Genomic DNA, 19,320 nt, shown 5'->3' with positions numbered 1-19,320 from the left:
AGGGAATAACACAGGTACTCAAGATTTCTCTCAACATGGGGACAGGAGAGATGTTGGTCAATAAATGGGAAAACGGAGTAGCATTACTTGTTTGGAAAAAGTAATGTGTTGCTCATTTAAAAGTAATGCATAACTTACTAGTTACATGAAAAAAAAAAGAAAGAATCAGATGTACTTGTAATGTGTTGCCCCCAAAACTGATAAAAACAAATAAAAACATTCAAATGAACTTTGCAGCTGGTGGGGAAAATGTTTGGTACCACTTTATAATAACGTTCAGTTGTAAGTCATTTATAAGTGGTTAGTTAACCCTTTAAGGTAGGCACCATGAAAAAAGCAAAGGAAAAATTATTTATTTGCATTTTTTATTCAATTATGATAACAATAACAACAATCAATAGTTTTTTTTTCAATTAGACCCTACAGTATTTTAGATACAGTACTCTACCAAACGGTTGAGACATCTGTTCATAATAGAAGAATAACATTCAGAACAAGTCATATCAAGTGCAATTTCTTGACCAATAAAAAATCTGATGGCTGCTATTGATGGCTCCATAAGTGTGCATAAGTACATAGTGCATAAGTACATAGTGTATAAGTGCATAGTGCATAAATGCATAGTGTATAAGTGCATAGTGTATAAGTGCATAGTGCATAAGTACAGTGTATAAGTACATAGTGTATAAGTGCATAGTGCATAAATGCATAGTGTATAAGTGCATAGTCTATAAGTGCATAGTGCACTTATACAAAATAAACTTATAAAGTTCATACACTACACGGTTGGGTACATAGTGCATAAGTACATAGTGCATAAGTACATAGTGTATAAGTGCATAGTGCAAAAGTGCATAGAGCATAAGTACATAGTGCATAAGTGCATAGTGCATAAATACATAGTGTATAAGTGCATAGTGCACAAGTGCATATTGCATAAGTACATAGTGCATAAGTGCATAGTGCATAAGTGTATAGTGCATAACTCCATAGTGTATAAGTTCATAGTGCATAAGTTCATAGTGCATAAAATGCATAGTGCATAAAATGCATAGTGCATAGTGCATAAGTACATAGTGTAGAAGTGCATAGTGCATAAATGCAGTGTATAAGTGCATAGTGCATAGTGTATAAGTGCATAGTGCATAAGTACATAGTCTATAAGTGCATAGTGCATAAATGCATAGTGTATAAGTGCATAGTCTATAAGTGCATAGTGCATAAATGCATAGTGCATAAGTACATAGTGTATAAGTACATAGTGCACAAGTACATAGTGCAAAAGTGCATAGTGCATAAGTGCATATTGCAAAAGTGCATAGTGCATAATTGTATAGTGCATAAGTACATAGTGCACAAGTACATAGTGTATAAGTGCATAGTGTATAAGTGCATAGTGCAAAAGTGCATAGTGCAAAAGTGCATAGTGCATAAGTGTATAGTGCATAAGTACATAGTGCACAAGTACATAGTGCAAAAGTGCATAGTGTATAAGTGCATAGTGTATAAGTGCATAGTGCAAAAGTGCATAGTGCATAAGTGTATAGTGCATAAGTACATAGTGCACAAGTGTATAGTGCATAAGTGCATAGTGCAGAAGTGTATAGTGCATAAGTGCATAGTGTATAAGTTCATAGTGCATAAGTACATAGTGCATAAGTGTATAGTGCATAAGTACATAGTGCACAAGTACATAGTGCAAAAGTGCATAGTGCATAAGTACATAGTGTAAAAGTGCATAGTGCAAAACTACTTCAAAAGAATCAAAAGAAGTGTCCCCACTCTCTTCTGCTGGTGTGGGCAAATAATCTGGATCATCTACGGGGTCATCATCACTCAGATCCGCATCTGAGTTCTCATATGGCAAGCCGTTTTAACTTTTATTCATTTCCAGGATATGAATTCTTGATATCAACAATTCAATTTTCACTAGTTAAAACGATAGTTATTGATATCAGAAATTAGATTTCTACTAGTAACAATGGCAATTTTTGATATCAGGAATTACATTTCCACTAGTAACAATGCTAATTCTTGATATCAGCATTTACATTTTCACTAGTTAAAATGATAATTATTGATATCAACAATTCAATTTCAACTAGTAAAAACTATAATTCTTGATATCTGTAATTGTATTTTCACTAGTGAAATGTCACCATAGGCTGCCATTCAAAATCAATTGTTGATATCAAGAATTGATTTCTTACTAGTTAAAATTCCAGTTTCACATATCAGAAATACAATTCTTACTAGTAAAAACCTTTATTTTTGATATCAAGAATTCAGTTGTCACTAGTTGAAATGTCTATTCTTGATATCAACAATTGAATTGCTACTAGAAACAATGTTCATTTTTGATATCAATAATTCAATTTTCACTAGTGACAATGTTAATTTCTGATATCATGAATGTGATTGTTACTAGTAAGAAAGCCATTTTAGATATCTGAAATGATATTGATATCAGAAATACATTTTCAGATATCAAAAATTAAAAATTTTACTAGTAGCAATTTAATTGTTGATATCAAGAATAGACATTTTTACTAGTAACCACATAATTCTTGATATCAGGAATTTGCATTTTTACTAGTAACAATGTAATTATTGATATCAAAAATTATATTTCTACTAAGAAATACAAAGCTGATATGTGTATTCAGAATTTTAACTGTGATATGTTAATTATTTGATGTATGTTTTGTAGATTCAGTTATAAGTCATTTACAATTGATTAGTTAATATACTTACTTCTTAGTTATTAGTTAAAATATACTTTTTCTTCCTCACATATATCCTGAGCTTGTTTCTTAGCAGGGGGATTCAGGAGGTTTGTGGAAACACTGCAGTTGGTGTCACATCTTTTCATCACATTGATCTCTGTAATTCACCTCAGTTTCCTAATATGTATACAAAAATTTCAGATTTTCTTCCATGGATCAAAAATAAGTTTAATCGTCCTCAATGTTACAACCTTTTGAAATTGCAGTAACAACATCCTGTTTAACATTACACACAAAATCCATTGGGGCGTATTAACACAGACTATAGGGTGTAGACTAGGAGCCCATGTGATCAGGGTGCCTCTGTTCAGCGGTTTATGAAAATATTTTCTGATTTTCTACAGTACTAGTAATTACTGGTGTTACTGGACGGAGGTTTTAAAATATCAGACAATTGACTAGCGCACAATCGCCCATGATGGACTGATCTTAAATCTCCCCTCCCTACTTCAGTTTCAGTTGTAAACGTACACCACACCGGTCACCAATAGTGGGTTTTCTAAACTGCCGCTTGTCACGAACAGGTATGGTTAATCTGAAAATGCACAAAGGATCAGAGCCCTGCTAATGCTTTGACAATGTAAAGCCGTTTTACCATACCAATAAAGCTAATCTGAATTTGTCAATCACTGATTGATTTGCGATGCATTTTTCAAATGGGGAGAGACCACAGCAAGGGCATCAACACATTTTTAATAATGTCACATGAAAGGCACAGAGATACAGAGTAGTTTGCACCTCAATGACACATCTGTAGCATTTACTTCACAGGACACATGTGCTTTCCACTTCATATTTATCTACGTGTGTGTTCTAACATGTAACTACTGTACCTTTTGGCATTGATATAGCACAGTGATTAATAAAGGAAAATAACTTAACACATCTCTCTCTTTTTCTTTCGGCTGCTCCCATTAGAGATCACAAACAAAACACCTATCATTACTGTTTAATTTTGGCCCAAGTATATTTAAGCATATTTCAGTTTCACATATTTTATGCAAGTGTTAATAGTGGCACTATGCATACTCTTTTTACAGCTTTTTCGTGCCTACAGCTTTCGCCTGACACTTGCGGTTGGAGCACATGCGCTGAATGGCAGATCTTGCTTCAATGGGTGTGAAGTTTTACTGCTGATATTGCTTCAGCTTTTGCTCTGCATGCTTTTTCAAGAAAGGCCACCAATTTATCTAGAAAGAAAGAAATGTTTTAAATGGCTCCAGTACAATTAAGTGCTGTATATATACAGTGAGGAAAATAAGTATTTGAACACCCTGCTATTTTGCAAGTTCTCCCACTTGGAAATCATGGAGGGGTCTGAAATTGTCATCGTAGGTGCATGTCCACTGTGAGAGACATAATCTAAAAAAAAAAATCCAGAAATCACAATGTATGATTTTTTAACTACTCCCAAGTGGGAGAACTTGCAAAATAGCAGGGTGTTCAAATAGTTATTTTCCTCACTGTATATATAAATACTGTATGTTTGAGATATCATGTTTTCATGAAGGTTGACAGGCTGAAAGGTGCTGTTATTATCTTTGTTTTTACAACACATTTACTGCTAATAATACTATTATCCACGTGGAGACATTTCCCCGCAATGTATGGAATACCAGGACTTGACACACACACACACACACACACACACACACACACACACACACACACACACACACACACACACACACACACACACACACACACACAAGCGTGCGCATACAAAAACAGACACACACACACACACACACACACACACACACACACACACACACACACACACACACGCACACACACACACACATACTGGTATATATGGTTTAAGAGGACAGCATGTAACCACTATGGTTTAGAGGGACACCCATTGCCTAACACTCTACAAATTAAACAGACATGCTAAACAATGTTATATGGTCTCTTTAAGATACATCTCACTTAAAAGTGTTGTTCAAACTATAAAATCATGGAAAATAACACACCTGATTTTATATGGTTTACGAGGACAGCATGTAACCAATGTGGTTTAGAGGGACACCCAGTGCCTAACACTCTACAAATTAAACAGACATGCTAAACAATGTTATATGGTCTCTTTAAGATACATCTCACTTAAAAGTGTTGCTCTAACCATAAAATCATGGAAAATAACACACCTGATTTTACACAGGCTTCCATGGTCAACTGAATCATGGTTTGCTAGGACATCCAGGTTTAAAGGGACAGTTCCCTTTCGTTCAATCACTCTGAGTTACGTAAGTGATTGACGAATGGGGGTTTCGCTTGGAAGCCTATCACCTTCGAGATCTTACAAAACGAGCCAATGGCAAAACTTGAATTTGCATAACGCAACTCCGCCCCACCGCGTGGGTATAAAAGGAGCAGCGCGGCAATCTCGCATTATGTTTTTCCATCGGAGCCGAGTGTTTCTTTACTTCTCTCCACTGCAAGCTGTCTACGAGTTCTAGATACTGTACGAGACGAGTGACTCTTCAGCGGTGTTGGTTTGATGGCGTGTTCCAGCGAGATCTCTTTCCTGCTGCTGGTCTGTGCAGTGATCTGCCAACAGTGTGTGTTTTCTCCTGTCACCGCGGAACACTCGTCCTTCCCTAGCCTCCTCTGTCTGGACGCGGCCTTGCTGCCCCATTGAGGGTATGTCTGTGGTTCACATGATATGCGGGAGGCTGAGCAAAACACGTTCCTCAACACCCCCATATCCTAGGCTGGCCTCTTCTGCGGCGCATCCCAGGACTTTGCCCAACAGTTTTCGCCCACCCAGGAGCAGCCCGAGGCCATTAAACATTCTGCCCCGGCGGCCAGCTGCTGCTTCCACCCAGCCGCCGACTCAGCCGCCTCAGTCCGCTCACCGCCGAGGACGCCCTACTGTGGCTCCCGCTCCTCCCGCCCGGACCCAGCAGCAGCATTCACCAGCCCTGCAGGCTGTCAAACGGCAGGCAAAGCGGCACTCCTGATACGGGCAGATGGAAATGTGAAAGCTCCACCTCGCCACTCTCATCCCCCTCTGTCGCCAGACTCGTCCTTCCCTGGCCTTCTCTGTCAGGACCAAGCGTGCCGCACAAGCCCTGAAAAGTGAAGCCAAAACGTCTCGATCGCCCCCCGGTGACTGGTCCTAGTATAGGTCATAAGCCCCGCCTCCCCGTGTTATTCAACGAGACGTGAGACCAACTAAACAATTAAATTACACTTCAAATATCTTTTTTCCAAAGGTGGTTTCTTTCATTTGCTGTCGTTTTTATCACGCTGATGTAAGTTCAAGTGTCTGTTTCAAAAATAAGTTGTTTTTTAGTTAGTTACGTGATGTGGTGGTGTAACGTCATGATTGACAGCTGTGATTGACAGGTTCTCTGAGCGAAGTAGTCACTGAAGCACCAACGGACATTTTTTTCGGGATCTTCGGAGGACTGAGGAGATTGTATTTACTTTATTTTAACAAGCCTCTTTTAATTTTTAAAAAAAGTGTGCAGAACTGTGAGAGTGAGGGCGGAGCGTTGATTTTGCGGCTTTACTTCCTGCTCACTACTGCGCAGGTCTGGTCCCGAGATCGCTACTGCGCAGACTCAAGTTCCAATATGTCAGCGCCATATCGGGACACTGGCGGCTTCAGTTCTCATCAATGGAAGAGAGCGAAGGGGCGTCGTCCATCTTTTTTTACAGTCTATGGTCAGGACGCAGCCTTGCTGCCCCATCATGGGTACATCTGTGGTTCACATGACCCCGCTGGTTCAGTTTTTGGGAGCCTGGCTGGAGCTTCCTAAGCTGTCCCGCTGGCTCGCGAGAACCATCAGGCTCGGCTATGCATTTCAGTTCGCAGTCTCCTCCCTGAAAGCAGGGAGTCTGCTATACCATGGTGGGTGGCAATGCCCCTGTCATGCGTGCAGAGGTCACCACCCTACTGGCGAAGGGTGGAATCGAGACCGCCCCTCCGGCCGAAATGTAGTCCGGCTTCTATAGCCCCTACTTCATTGTACCCAAGAAGAGCAGTGGGTTACGGCCAATCCTGGACCTGCACATTTTGAATATATATACAGGCTCACAGGCTTCCATTCAAGATGTTGACAGCCATACGCATTTTTGAATGCGTTCGTCCGTTGGATTGGTTTGCAGCGATCGACCTGTAGGACGGATACTTTCAAGTCTCCACTCTTCCTCGACACAGACCGTTTCTACGGTTTGCTTTCGAGGGGCAGGCATACTAGTACACGGTACTTCCATTCAGGCTAGTGTCTCCTTGCATCTTCAAGTCGTTGAGGCACTCCTTGTGCCACTCCGGCAACACAGGGTTCACAACCTGAACTATCTTGCCCGTCTGGGCCTTCGGGTCAACTGGGAAAACAGCAAACTTTCCCCCGTGCAGAGGATCACTTTTCTTGGTATGGAAATTGACTCGGTAGCCATGTACGCACAGCTTACGAGCGAGCGCGTGTAGTCACTGCTGAACTGACTCTTGAGTCAATTCAAGGGCAAGTTTGCGGTTCCACTGAAGTTATTTTAGAGGCTCCTGGGGCATATGGCATCCGCAGCGGCTGCCACGCCACTCTGCACCGTTTACGTTTGCTCAAGGACCAACACATACTAGTCCGTTCAGACATCATGGCGACAGTAGTGTATATCAACCAACAAGGTTGCACTCCCGCTGTATATCGCAACTCACCCTTCACTCTTATGGAGTCAGGTCGCTTTGAGCCATTTACAGTCCGGGAGAGCTGAATTGTGCAACCGCAGGCTCTCACGATTTCGTCCACTTCCCGGGGAATGGAGACTTCATTCCCAGACGGTTCAGCTGATTTGGGAACAGTTCGGCGAAGCACAGGTAGATCTGTTTGCCTCCCCAGACACTTCCCACTTTATTCCCTGACCGAGGGGACCCTCGGCTTGGATGCACTAGAACACAACTGACGGCTGCATGTGTGTGTTCTGGACAGGACGCGGCAGGTTTGAGTACCCTACCACCTCAGGTGGTGGCCACCATCACTTCTGCTTGGGCCTCCACAAGACACGCCTATGCTCTGAAGTGGAACCTCTTCATCACCTGGTGTTCTTCTCCATGTATACCATGATTGTGTTTACACAAACACATTTGATAGAGAGGAACTGTCAGCTGTAGAACTACATACACAAGTCCTGCTAAACCATGTGTCCTTGTATACCATGATTGTGTTTACACAAACACATTTGATAGAGAGGAACTGTCAGCTGTAGAACTACATACACAAGTCCTGCTAAACCATGTGTCCTTGTAAACCATGATTGTGTTTACACAAACACATTTGATAGAGAGGAACTGTCAGCTGTAGAACTACATACACAAGTCCTGCTAAACCATGTGTCCTTGTATACCATGATTGTGTTTACACAAACACATTTGATAGAGAGGAACTGTTGGTTATAGAACTACATACACAAGTCCTGCTAAACCACGTGTCCTTGTATACCATGATTGTGTTTACACAAACACATTTGATAGAGAGGAACTGTTGGTTATAGAACTACATACACAAGTCCTGCTAAACCACGTGTCCTTGTATACCATGATTGTGTTTACACAAACACATTTGATAGAGAGGAACTGTCAGCTGTAGAACTACATACACAAGTCCTGCTAAACCATGTGTCCTTGTATACCATGATTGTGTTTACACAAACACATTTGATAGAGAGGTAAACCATGTGTCCTTGTAAACCATGATTGTGTTTACACAAAAACATTTGATAGAGATGAACTGTCGATTATAGAACTACATACACAAGTCCTGCTAAACCATGTGTCCTTGTAAACCATGATTGTGTTTACACAAACACATTTGATAGAGAGGAACTGTCGGCTATAGAACTACATACACAAGTCCTGCTAAACCATGTGTCCTTATATACCATGATTGTGTTTACACAAACACATTTGATAGAGAGGAACTGTCGGCTATAGAACTACATACACAAGTCCTGCTAAACCATGTGTCCTTATATACCATGATTGTGTTTACACAAAAACATTTGATAGAGATGAACTGTCGATTATAGAACTACATACACAAGTCCTGCTAAACCATGTGTCCTTGTCAACCATGATTGTGTTTACACAAACACATTTGATAGAGAGGAACTGTCGGCTATAGAACTACATACACAAGTCCTGCTAAACCATGTGTCCTTATATACCATGATTGTGTTTACACAAACACATTTGATAGAGAGGAACTGTCGGCTATAGAACTACATACACAAGTCCTGCTAAACCATGTGTCCTTGTAAACCATGATTGTGTTTACACAAACACATTTGATAGAGAGGAACTGTCGGCTATAGAACTACATACACAAGTCCTGCTAAACCATGTGTCCTTATATACCATGATTGTGTTTACACAAACACATTTGATAGAGAGGAACTGTCGGCTATAGAACTACATACACAAGTCCTGCTAAACCATGTGTCCTTATATACCATGATTGTGTTTACACAAACACATTTGATAGAGATGAACTGTCGGCTATAGAACTACATACACAAGTCCTGCTAAACCATGTGTCCTTATAAACCATGATTGTGTTTACACAAACACATTTGATAGAGATGAACTGTCGGCTATAGAACTACATACACAAGTCCTGCTAAACCATGTGTCCTTGTAAACCATGATTGTGTTTACACAAACACATTTGATAGAGATGAACTGTTGATTATAGAACTACATACACAAGTCCTGCTAAACCATGTGTCCTTGTATACCATGATTGTGTTTACAAAATATTAATAGGGAATAGGTAAGCAGTTTGAATAGAAGAATAAAATAGAAGACAGATAGAATAAACTCATTTACATATTTATTTATTGTAAGTTAGGGAAGCAGTTTGAATAGAAGAATAAAATAGAAGACAGATAGAATAAACTCATTTACATATTTATTTATTGTAAGTTAGGGAAGCAGTTTGAATAGAAGAATAAAATAGAAGACAGATAGAATAAACTCATTTACATATTTATTTATTGTAAGTTAGGGAAGCAGTTTGAATAGAAGAATAAAATAGAAGACAGATAGAATAAACTCATTTACATATTTATTTATTGTAAGTTAGGGAAGCAGTTTGAATAGAAGAATAAAATAAAAGACAGATAGAATAAACTCATTTACATATTTATTTCTTGTAAGTTAGGGAAGCAGTTTGATTTGACGGTCACTTACTGAATTGTGACAGATAGAATAGAAGATGGATAGAATAAACTCATTTACATATTTATTTCTTGTAAGCTAGGGAAGCAGTTTGATTTGACGGTCACTTACTGAATTGTGACAGATAGAATAGAAGATGGATAGAATAAACTCATTTACATATTTGTTTCTTGTAAGCTAGGGAAGCAGTTTGATTTGACGGTCACTTACTGAATTGTGACAGATAGAATAGAAGATAGATAGAAAAAAATAATTTATATACTTGTTTCTTGTAAGCTAGGGAAGCAGTTTGATTTGACGGTCACTTACTGAATTGTGACAGATAGAATAGAAGATAGATAGAATAAACTCATTTACATATTTGTTTCTTGTAAGCTAGGGAAGCAGTTTGATTTGACGGTCACTTACTGAATTGTGACAGATAGAATAGAAGATAGATAGAATAAACTCATTTACATATTTGTTTCTTGTAAGCTAGGGAAGCAGTTTGATTTGACGGTCACTTACTGAATTGTGACAGATAGAATAGAAGATAGATAGAATAAACTCATTTACATATTCGTTTCTTGTAAGCTAGGGAAGCAGTTTGATTTGACGGTCACTTACTGAATTGTGACAGATAGAATAGAAGATAGATAGAATAAACTCATTTACATATTTGTTTCTTGTAAGCTAGGAAAGCAGTTTGATTTGACGGTCACTTACTGAATTGTGACAGATAGAATAGAAGATAGATAGAATAAACTCATTTACATATTTGTTTCTTGTAAGCTAGGGAAGCAGTTTGATTTGACGGTCACTTACTGAATTGTGACAGATAGAATAGAAGATAGATAGAATAAACTCATTTACATATTCGTTTCTTGTAAGCTAGGGAAGCAGTTTGATTTGACGGTCACTTACTGAATTGTGACAGATAGAATAGAAGATAGATAGAATAAACTCATTTACATATTTGTTTCTTGTAAGCTAGGGAAGCAGTTTGATTTGACGGTCACTTACTGAATTGTGACAGATAGAATAGAAGATAGATAGAATAAACTCATTTACATATTTGTTTCTTGTAAGCTAGGGAAGCAGTTTGATTTGACGGTCACTTACTGAATTGTGACAGATAGAATAGAAGATAGATAGAATAAACTCATTTACATATTTGTTTCTTGTAAGCTAGGGAAGCAGTTTGATTTGACGGTCACTTACTGAATTGTGACAGATAGAATAGAAGATAGATAGAATAAACTCATTTACATATTTGTTTCTTGTAAGCTAGGGAAGCAGTTTGATTTGACGGTCACTTACTGAATTGTGACAGATAGAATAGAAGATAGATAGAATAAACTCATTTACATATTTGTTTCTTGTAAGCTAGGGAAGCAGTTTGATTTGACGGTCACTTACTGAATTGTGACAGATAGAATAGAAGATAGATAGAATAAACTCATTTACATATTTGTTTCTTGTAAGCTGTGCCCTTGTTCCGGACAAAGTCTCTTATGTTTTGGCTTGTCCGTGAAGCAAGAATGGGGTGGTCTGCCTTCTTGCAAGCCTCACATTCAGTCAAAGTTGCCAGCTTCCCTTTTGTGATGTGGTTTCCAAAGAATTTCATGACTGATTTGACCTCTGAAGCGGTCCATGGTCTTTTTACATAGGCCCTTTTTTTCTTTGGTCTGTCAAGCTCTATTAGAAATGTATTAGATGGTTAAAGTACAACATAGTTAAATCCAATGTATATAAGAGAGAAATGAATACCAAGGTAATGCAAAGTTGAAACAAAACCAGACATACCTTTAACTTTAGTGGATGAAGTAGCATCTCTGCAGACTTGTTCATCTCGCACATGTTCACCTATACCGTGTAAAAAAATTAAATTAAAACCTTTTTTCATGGCATATTTACCAAATTTCATTGCATATGAAATCATATGACATTGTTTCCCTCTCAAAAATCAGTTGCATGCTGCATAAGAAACATATACTACACTTTTATTCATAGATGATTTTAAAGGCACAGTATGTAACTGTAAGTTGTGCCGCTACAGGTCGCTTATTCAAAAAGATAAAAGGCGTAGCTTGATGCAGTGAATGATTATGGAATCTCATTCAATAGGGACAGAGACAGAGACTTGAGGACAGAGACTTGGGGTTTCCACGGAGGAGAGAGGTGAGGGGGCCGGTGATGACACTGTAGTTCTTGATGAAGAGATAGATGTTATCAAAACCAAGAAATCTCTGGAGTTCCCTTATGGTGGTGGGAATTTAGGATAGTATCCACCTTCCTTTCATCCATGGTGCCTTGTTTGTTTATGACGTACCAGAGGAACTGGATCTCTGACTGATGGAACTGGCACTTCTCTGCTTTCAAGAATAGTTGATCCAAACTCCGGGAATAAATGAGGATGTTGTTGTAGTAGACCAGTACAAATCAGTGGAGGAAATTCCGGAGCACCTCATGCGTGAAGTCTTGGAACACGGAGGTGGCTTTTACCAGCCCATCAAAAGGTATTTCACGAGTTCACACTTACATATAATTAGATAGAGTTAAGGTTTATGTGTATTTGGTGTGCTGTCCAGGGCAGGGGTTTTGAGCACGGAATTTGGCCCGAACCCAGAGTACTCCCCCCTGTTGTGGTAGGAATAGTAAGAAGTCAGGAGATGGGGTGGTGGAGGGATGCTGATAAACTGTCAACAAACAGAGGCAGGTCTGCTGTATATATACCTCTTATCGTTAATGGAGTTGATTTAACTGAATGCCCTCCTCTCGTGTTAATTAGGTTAATTATCTGAACATGCTCCTCCCAAACTTTGTTAATAAAACATCATTCAATGTGGCCTGTAGGTGTTACCACGTAGTTGTTTCAGGGCTGAGTGAACTAAAGGAAGGGGATCTCGGAACTATGAGGCATTTATTCTATCTAACTTATTTGTAAGTGTGAACTCGTGAAATCACAATTCTCCAGTGGCAGTCATCTTTGTTGTAAACTAATTCAACCCAAGCGCTCTTTGGTTATGTGGATGATTACGTAATTGTAGATCATCTGTCCATCATTCGTATTCGTACTCCTCAACGGATCAAGTCCAGACCGAACTTCCCGAACAAAGAAATGTTGTGGGCGGGGTTCGGGCTGGCATCCAGGCTAGTGATATCCAAGGAGCAAACAAGGAACACGGAACCAGGAAATCGATTGGGAGGTAGGTAGCACAGGTAAGTAGCTCATCGGAACGTCACGAAAGTCCTTGTCGCAGTCGAGACCTGACAATGACTGTGTCTGGTGTCAGTTTATACAGAGGTTATATGGTTGATGAGATGATTGGATAAGTGAAAGGTGCAGGAGATTAGAAGTCTGGTAAGGCTGAATGGAGTGAGGGTGGAGCATGGTGATTCCTTGACACTTGACACATTATGCTTGACATAGTGATGCAACTAATCAGGGGTGAAAAATGTTACATGCAAGACCTGAGAGAAGTTTTCTCTGTAGGGTGTCTCGGCTGACCCTGAGAAAGAGGGCGAAAAGCTCATATATGCTGGAGGTACTGGGAGTAGAGCAGCTGCTCCTCCAAGTTACAAAGAGCCAGCTAGGGTGGTTCAGGCATCTGGTTAGGATACCTCCCGGATGGCTTCCAGAGGATTTTTTTCCAGGCATATCTAACTGGAAAGGGACTCTGGGGAAGACCTAGAACATGCTTAAGGGATGATATCTTTCTGCAAGCCTGGGGACAATTTTGGTTCCCACAGTAGGAGCTGGAGAAAGTGGCTGGGGAAAGGAAAGTATGGAAAGCCCTACTTGGCCTGCTGCCACCGTGGACTGGTTCAGGGTAAGTGGAGGAAAATGGTTGGATGAATGGTAACAAGGTAACATTAATAAAATGTTGATTTCTCATCCAAAACAGTTTTAGTTGATGCTTAAAGTTATGTTTGACCAGCAGTAATTGCAACTTTTGTCCAGTGTCTAATCCTGCTCCCGGAGGGTCATTGCTCTGCAGTTAGCTCCAACCCCAATTAAACACACCTGCTTCATATTTTAACCAGGATATATCAAATATTGTCCAGCTATTATCTTTGCCTCCCCTCACATACCCTTGCGTTCTCCCCTTCACACTTTGAAAATCCGTTTCTGACTGCAATAAGATCCATCACACAGACAGAATGCTAAAATGAACTAAAATTAATCATCATACATACACGTTTACACAAATATTAAATAACATTAACCATTACTGATTGAGTTGAGCTCCAGAGGTCTGGCTCCATTGGAGTCTTCATCGCTGTCAATGTCCTGGTCGTCATCTTCGTCTGTAAAATCTTAGAAAACACAATGGAAAAATAAGCTTAACATTGCTCATTTCATGTTAGTTAGTACTCATTACTTAATTGATTAAAAAATTGTATAGTAACTGTACCTTGGATTTCATCAAGAGATTTTCCTTTTAATTCTGTCAGCTTACCCTTTTCAAGGGCTAGAAGCAGTTTTGAAATTTTGGTCACCTGGATGGTTGCCTCAGGTAGTCTGTAATATTCTCTATGCACATTAATATTGTGGCCTAGAAAGTCTGCCAGTTGGTCCAGTTCATTATTTTTTAAATTAAGAATTTGGGAAGTTGTTGCAACTTGTTTCCTCAGTTGTGTCGATCTCAAGTACTCTGGGTGAGTTGCACCACACTCAGCAGCAAACCTCTTGAGACAGTCGTGACCTCTGTAGTAGCTAGAGCACTTTGGAATGGCAAAGAGGAATTCATTTTCTTGCAGTACTCCACATTGTGCCCGCTTCTCAATAAGCATTTCCAGAGCTTTTGTGATGTCTGGGTTGAGCAAAACAGCTACTTTTCGTCCTCTTTTTCCTTTTAGCTCAACTCGTGTAAAATATTTGCACAAGCTCTTCTCATAAGCTGAAAGACCCAGCTCGTCAGATGTGTAAGAGTCATCTCTTTGGAGGAAATTTTTTAAAGGCATCTTGGAGACCTCTCCAACCCGTCGTCTGTTGAACAGGATGATCCTGGTCATTGTTAGCTTGGTGAGACATGCATAGTTGCACTCTGAGGTATTTTGGCTAAGTTCCTGGAAGGCCGATTCTGCACTTCTTTGTAAATAGTCATTAAGCTTTTCAATGTCTTGAGTGAGTGGCATTTTGGTCGGCTTGTTGTATTTCGAATCATTAATGGTGCTTAACGCTGAGTTAGATATGAATTCCGACCACTTTGATTTGTACAGTTTCTGGAATGCTTCTGCACTGCTTGCCAACTCTGCATTTTCAGCAATAAGAGCATGACATTGGATAATTTCGCTAACTTTTAAGAGGGAGTGTCCGATTTTTAAAGCTAAGCTTGGAATTTGGAAAGAATGTGTATTTTCATGAAACCCTGCAGTTTCTCTAACTGCTTGAATGACATTCATGAAATTTGCTGGCTTCATGGCATCATCCAGAGATGCAGATGGGCATTTTTTACGCAGTGTTATCATGAATCTGCCAAGCTCACGGACCTTCTGGCGGATGTATTCATGCTTTGAAGTGTGAAATCCGTGGCGATTATATAGGGACTGAGCAAATTGAAGAAGGCCAGAATCATGTCTCACAACATGGGCAATTTCATCTTCATTCATTTTACTCAATATTTTCATTAACCCTTCCTCTGTTTTACCAGAGAAGCAAGATTTGGCCACTGCAGCAATGGTGAGGACTCTCTGTCTGCCCTCAGTAGCTTTATCTATCTTAGCTGGTTTGGACTTGCATCCTCTCATGTGCCTCCACAGCTCATTTCGCAAAAACATTCCCTTGCAATACAAGCAGTATTCATATGTCTTCTGGGTTGAACCTGTGTTTTTAAATGCTCGTCGTTTTACTTTTAATGTACCTTCTCCCTTTTTAAGGACATTGTTGTTGTGGTTGAAGTTGCCTCTGTTTCTCAATTTTTCAAGCAGTTGTTTTCTTATTTTCGATTTTGCAGGTAAACTCAGAGCCTTTGCTATATCCATGTCTTCTTTGGCATGGACTTTAAAGTGTCTTGAAATTTTGGACTGAGGTTCTCCACACACAAAGCAAAAATTCTGCCATGCTTTGGCAAGTGTTGATGATGTTTGAGTTTCTGAATAGCTGTCAGGAAAGTAAATTTTTTGTGTTGTATCTTGAACTTCTGTGTAGTCCATAGAAATAGGCTCATCTGGTGTCGTTTCATCTGGTGTCGTTTCTACATGTATTTTACATGTAATTGATGCATCAAGTGGACTACTGACTGAGTTTTCACTTTCACTGTCTGTGTCATTATCAGATGCAGAACAGGGGACATATTCCTCTCCAGAGGACCTTTCATCCCCCTCACTTTCATCAGCTGATGCTGATGTATACTGAAGAAACAGTGTAGTAGATTTATAGAATTAAATTTCATATGCATGCATAGAAATTTATTAAATATATTTTAATGTAATTATTTATGGTAATTGCTTACATCATTTCGTAGTTTTTCAAAACATTTTGCATGCCATACTGTGAAGCAACCTGAGAAGTAAAAATCACTTAATCAGTTCAAATGAGATTTTCAAATATGGTAAATGTAATTTGATTATTTCACAATAACAAACTGTTCACCATTCATTGTTGTTGAGAACTGGACTATAATTTAGTGTTATTCAAAATATCTATAAAAAAATCCAGACAATTTAAAAATTACCTATACATTTGACTCCAGACCACTTTAGAGAGGAGAATGGTCCATGGCAAGCAAGACACTTCTCAAAAGAGGACAGTTGTTCAGGTTTTATAGTGTGTTTCTTACAAACTGAAAGAAAGCAGAAAATAAACACTTTCACTTTTGAAATTGATAGATTCAGCTAATGTCCTTAGCTATCCTTGTCAGGATAAATCACACTGAGAGGGTGATTAAACTCAACAAAACTTTATTGAACACTAGGGTGTGTGAACCTTGACTGGTGTCACGATTTGATTAGAATAGGATTATCATGTCAACAATTCGGTTCAATTTAATATCACAGTGCATTGATGGTGTGTTGCATGATTTTGATTACATAAACTGAATTTGCGTTGCATGATTTTGACTACATTTGAAAGAGGGTGGCAAACCAACATGAGGAAAAAAGGTAAAGTGTGGCTCTTACCTGATGTACCTTGAGCAGGCTCATCGGCTTGACTGAATTCTTTAGGGTGCCAATGGGCTGGATCACGCTCTGGAGTGGCCTCATGGGCTGGATCACGCTCTGGAGTGGCCTCATGGGCTGGATCACGCTCTGGAGTGGCCTCATGGGCTCGATGACGCTCTGGAGTGGCCTCATGGGCTGGATCACGCTCTGGAGTGGCCTCATGGGCTCGATCACGCTCTGGAGTGGCCTCATGGGCTCGATCACGCTCTGGAGTGGATTCTGTTGTGTTAATAGAAGTTGTGTTGTGTGATTTTGACTAAATTCAAGAGGGCTGCAAACCAACATCAGGAAAAGAAAATAAGAAAAGCGGTGCTCTTACCTAATGTACATAAAGCGGGCTCATGGGTTGGAGCAGATTCTACAGTATGTTCTTTGGCAGGAACGGGCTCTGGAGCTGATTCATGGGCAGGAGTGGGCTTTGGAGAGGACTGTTTTCAAAATATATTCAAAAGTATATTCTTAATACATAATACCCAGATAGCAGACAGACGTCAATTCAACATTGATTTTTAGTTGTAAAGGTCTGTATCAGTTAGGGGTGTAACGGTACGCGTAATCGTGTTGAACCGTTTGGTACGAGGCTTTCGGTTCGGTGTTACGCATTTTCAAACCGAACGGTTATTTCAAATGTACGCGCGTCGCGAGTAGGAAATTTCTCTGGCATTTCTTTCTTTTTGCTGTATCGAAAACATACCGAACCGTGACACAAGTGTATTGTTTTGAACTGAACCGTGAATTTTGTGAACTGTTACACCCCTAGTATCAGTCATGAACTTTTGTAAACATACCTTGTTTTTTGACGTTGTGTTAACACGCCACGGCAATCCAGTTCCTCCATAATCATATGTGACTTCTTCTTCAAAAAAAATGTCCTTTATTGCAAATAAACATAAATGAGGGAGGCCATCAACTTCAAGTTTTTTCATTTTTGCGTTGGGTTTTGCGTCATCATTGACGCGTCTTCCTAGGGACCCATCATCCATTAAGGCATCAATACTGAAAAGAAGTAAATAATAAAACAATCATATAAATTAATAGGCTACTTCTTACAGTATTTCTGAATCATATGGCTGGTTAAAAATAATCCTCCAATTAATTACAATCTCTTTTTAATAATCTTAATAATAATTCCTAAAACTCCAAGATTATTTATGATAATATAACAGAGAGGAAGATCAACTAAGCAAAGAACTTGTTGCATATATAGGTAAACAGGTATTACAAAAAAGCAGTAACATTTCACTGAAAATGTGCCCAAATAAAATCTTAAATTTATGGTCAACTATTTCACAGATGAAAATACATGGCTTAAAGGAAATTAGAAAAAAAAAGTGTTCTGGTTTTAAAATAAAACTACCCCTTCAGTAGCTAATGCTAAATAGGGGAATAATAAGTAATCAATTCTTCCTTACCCCTCATTTACACTGCAAATGTCTGCGGCGCATTACGGCTGCAACACGGCTACCGGAGCTGATCGCGCCCATTCTAGTCAATGCTTGTGTTTACACCGGGCGCGACGCGGTGCGTTTCAGAAGCTTCCCAGAAGCGGCTCTCCGCACCGCTTCGCTAAAAATAGGCGCCTAGTCTATTTTTGACGGACGCGCGTCCAAGTCGCACTGGTAATACAAAATAAAAGTAAAAAAAAAAAACTCAATTTCAAAATAAAGACGTATATTGGCAATATATCCTAGGAGGTAAAAAAAAGTAAATTTTCAGGGTATTTTTTTATTTATTAAGCACATAAATATGTAAATGTATTTTTAGTATACTTATAGCACACACACACACAAACAAATTTCCAATACATTAAATTATATTTTTTTTCCTCTATGGTGGACATTTAAGTGTATTAACTATGCCGGCAACAGCACAACAAAATAGGACATATCAAAAAACATAACAATAAACACAATTACACCGGACAAAACATAAACATTTAGCCATGGTATCTAGAAACCCCAAAATCAAGAAAAAACACGTCGGGGTCAGGCAAATAACGTGGTCTCACGCATCCAGTCGCTCCGCTTCTGATATGCTCCCGGTGTGAGTTGGCACCGCGTGAAGGACGGAATAAAACCTTGTCGCAGCCGTAATGCGCCGCAGACGTGTGCAGTGTAAATGAGGGGTTAGAAGTAATGCTTTAAACATACTTTAAGAATAAGACTTTGCATGGTCACTAGTACTCACCAGAAATCTATATTG

The 19,320-nt window shown here is 39.3% G+C and overlaps 1 protein-coding gene across 3 annotated transcripts; it reads right to left on the bottom strand.

Moving 5' to 3' along the window:
• Positions 1-11,290: 11,290 nt before the first annotated feature.
• LOC311084453 (uncharacterized protein) lies at positions 11,291-18,204 on the bottom strand. 3 transcript variants are annotated; one of them, XM_084116477.1, is made up of 9 exons: positions 17,907-18,204; positions 17,438-17,546; positions 17,077-17,337; positions 16,632-16,739; positions 16,410-16,459; positions 14,370-16,308; positions 14,182-14,271; positions 11,758-11,817; positions 11,291-11,649 (listed from the first exon to the last, which is right to left on the bottom strand). In XM_084116477.1, the coding sequence occupies exons 1-9, from the start codon at positions 18,099-18,101 to the stop codon at positions 11,411-11,413; spliced, it is 3,051 nt and encodes a 1,016-aa protein (XP_083972603.1). In that variant the 5' UTR covers positions 18,102-18,204; the 3' UTR covers positions 11,291-11,410. The 3 variants fall into 3 exon arrangements, with proteins under 3 accessions (XP_083972603.1, XP_083972604.1, XP_083972605.1); XM_084116478.1 differs by having other exon boundaries at positions 14,188-14,271; XM_084116479.1 differs by having other exon boundaries at positions 17,077-17,325.
• Between the last annotated feature and the right edge of the window lie 1,116 nt (positions 18,205-19,320).

The sequence above is a fragment of the Abramis brama genome (genome assembly GCF_963993115.1).
Source record: "Abramis brama genome assembly, chromosome: 6".
Classification (NCBI taxonomy): domain Eukaryota; kingdom Metazoa; phylum Chordata; class Actinopteri; order Cypriniformes; family Leuciscidae; genus Abramis; species Abramis brama.
This window is presented reverse-complemented; position numbering and strand designations above follow the sequence as displayed.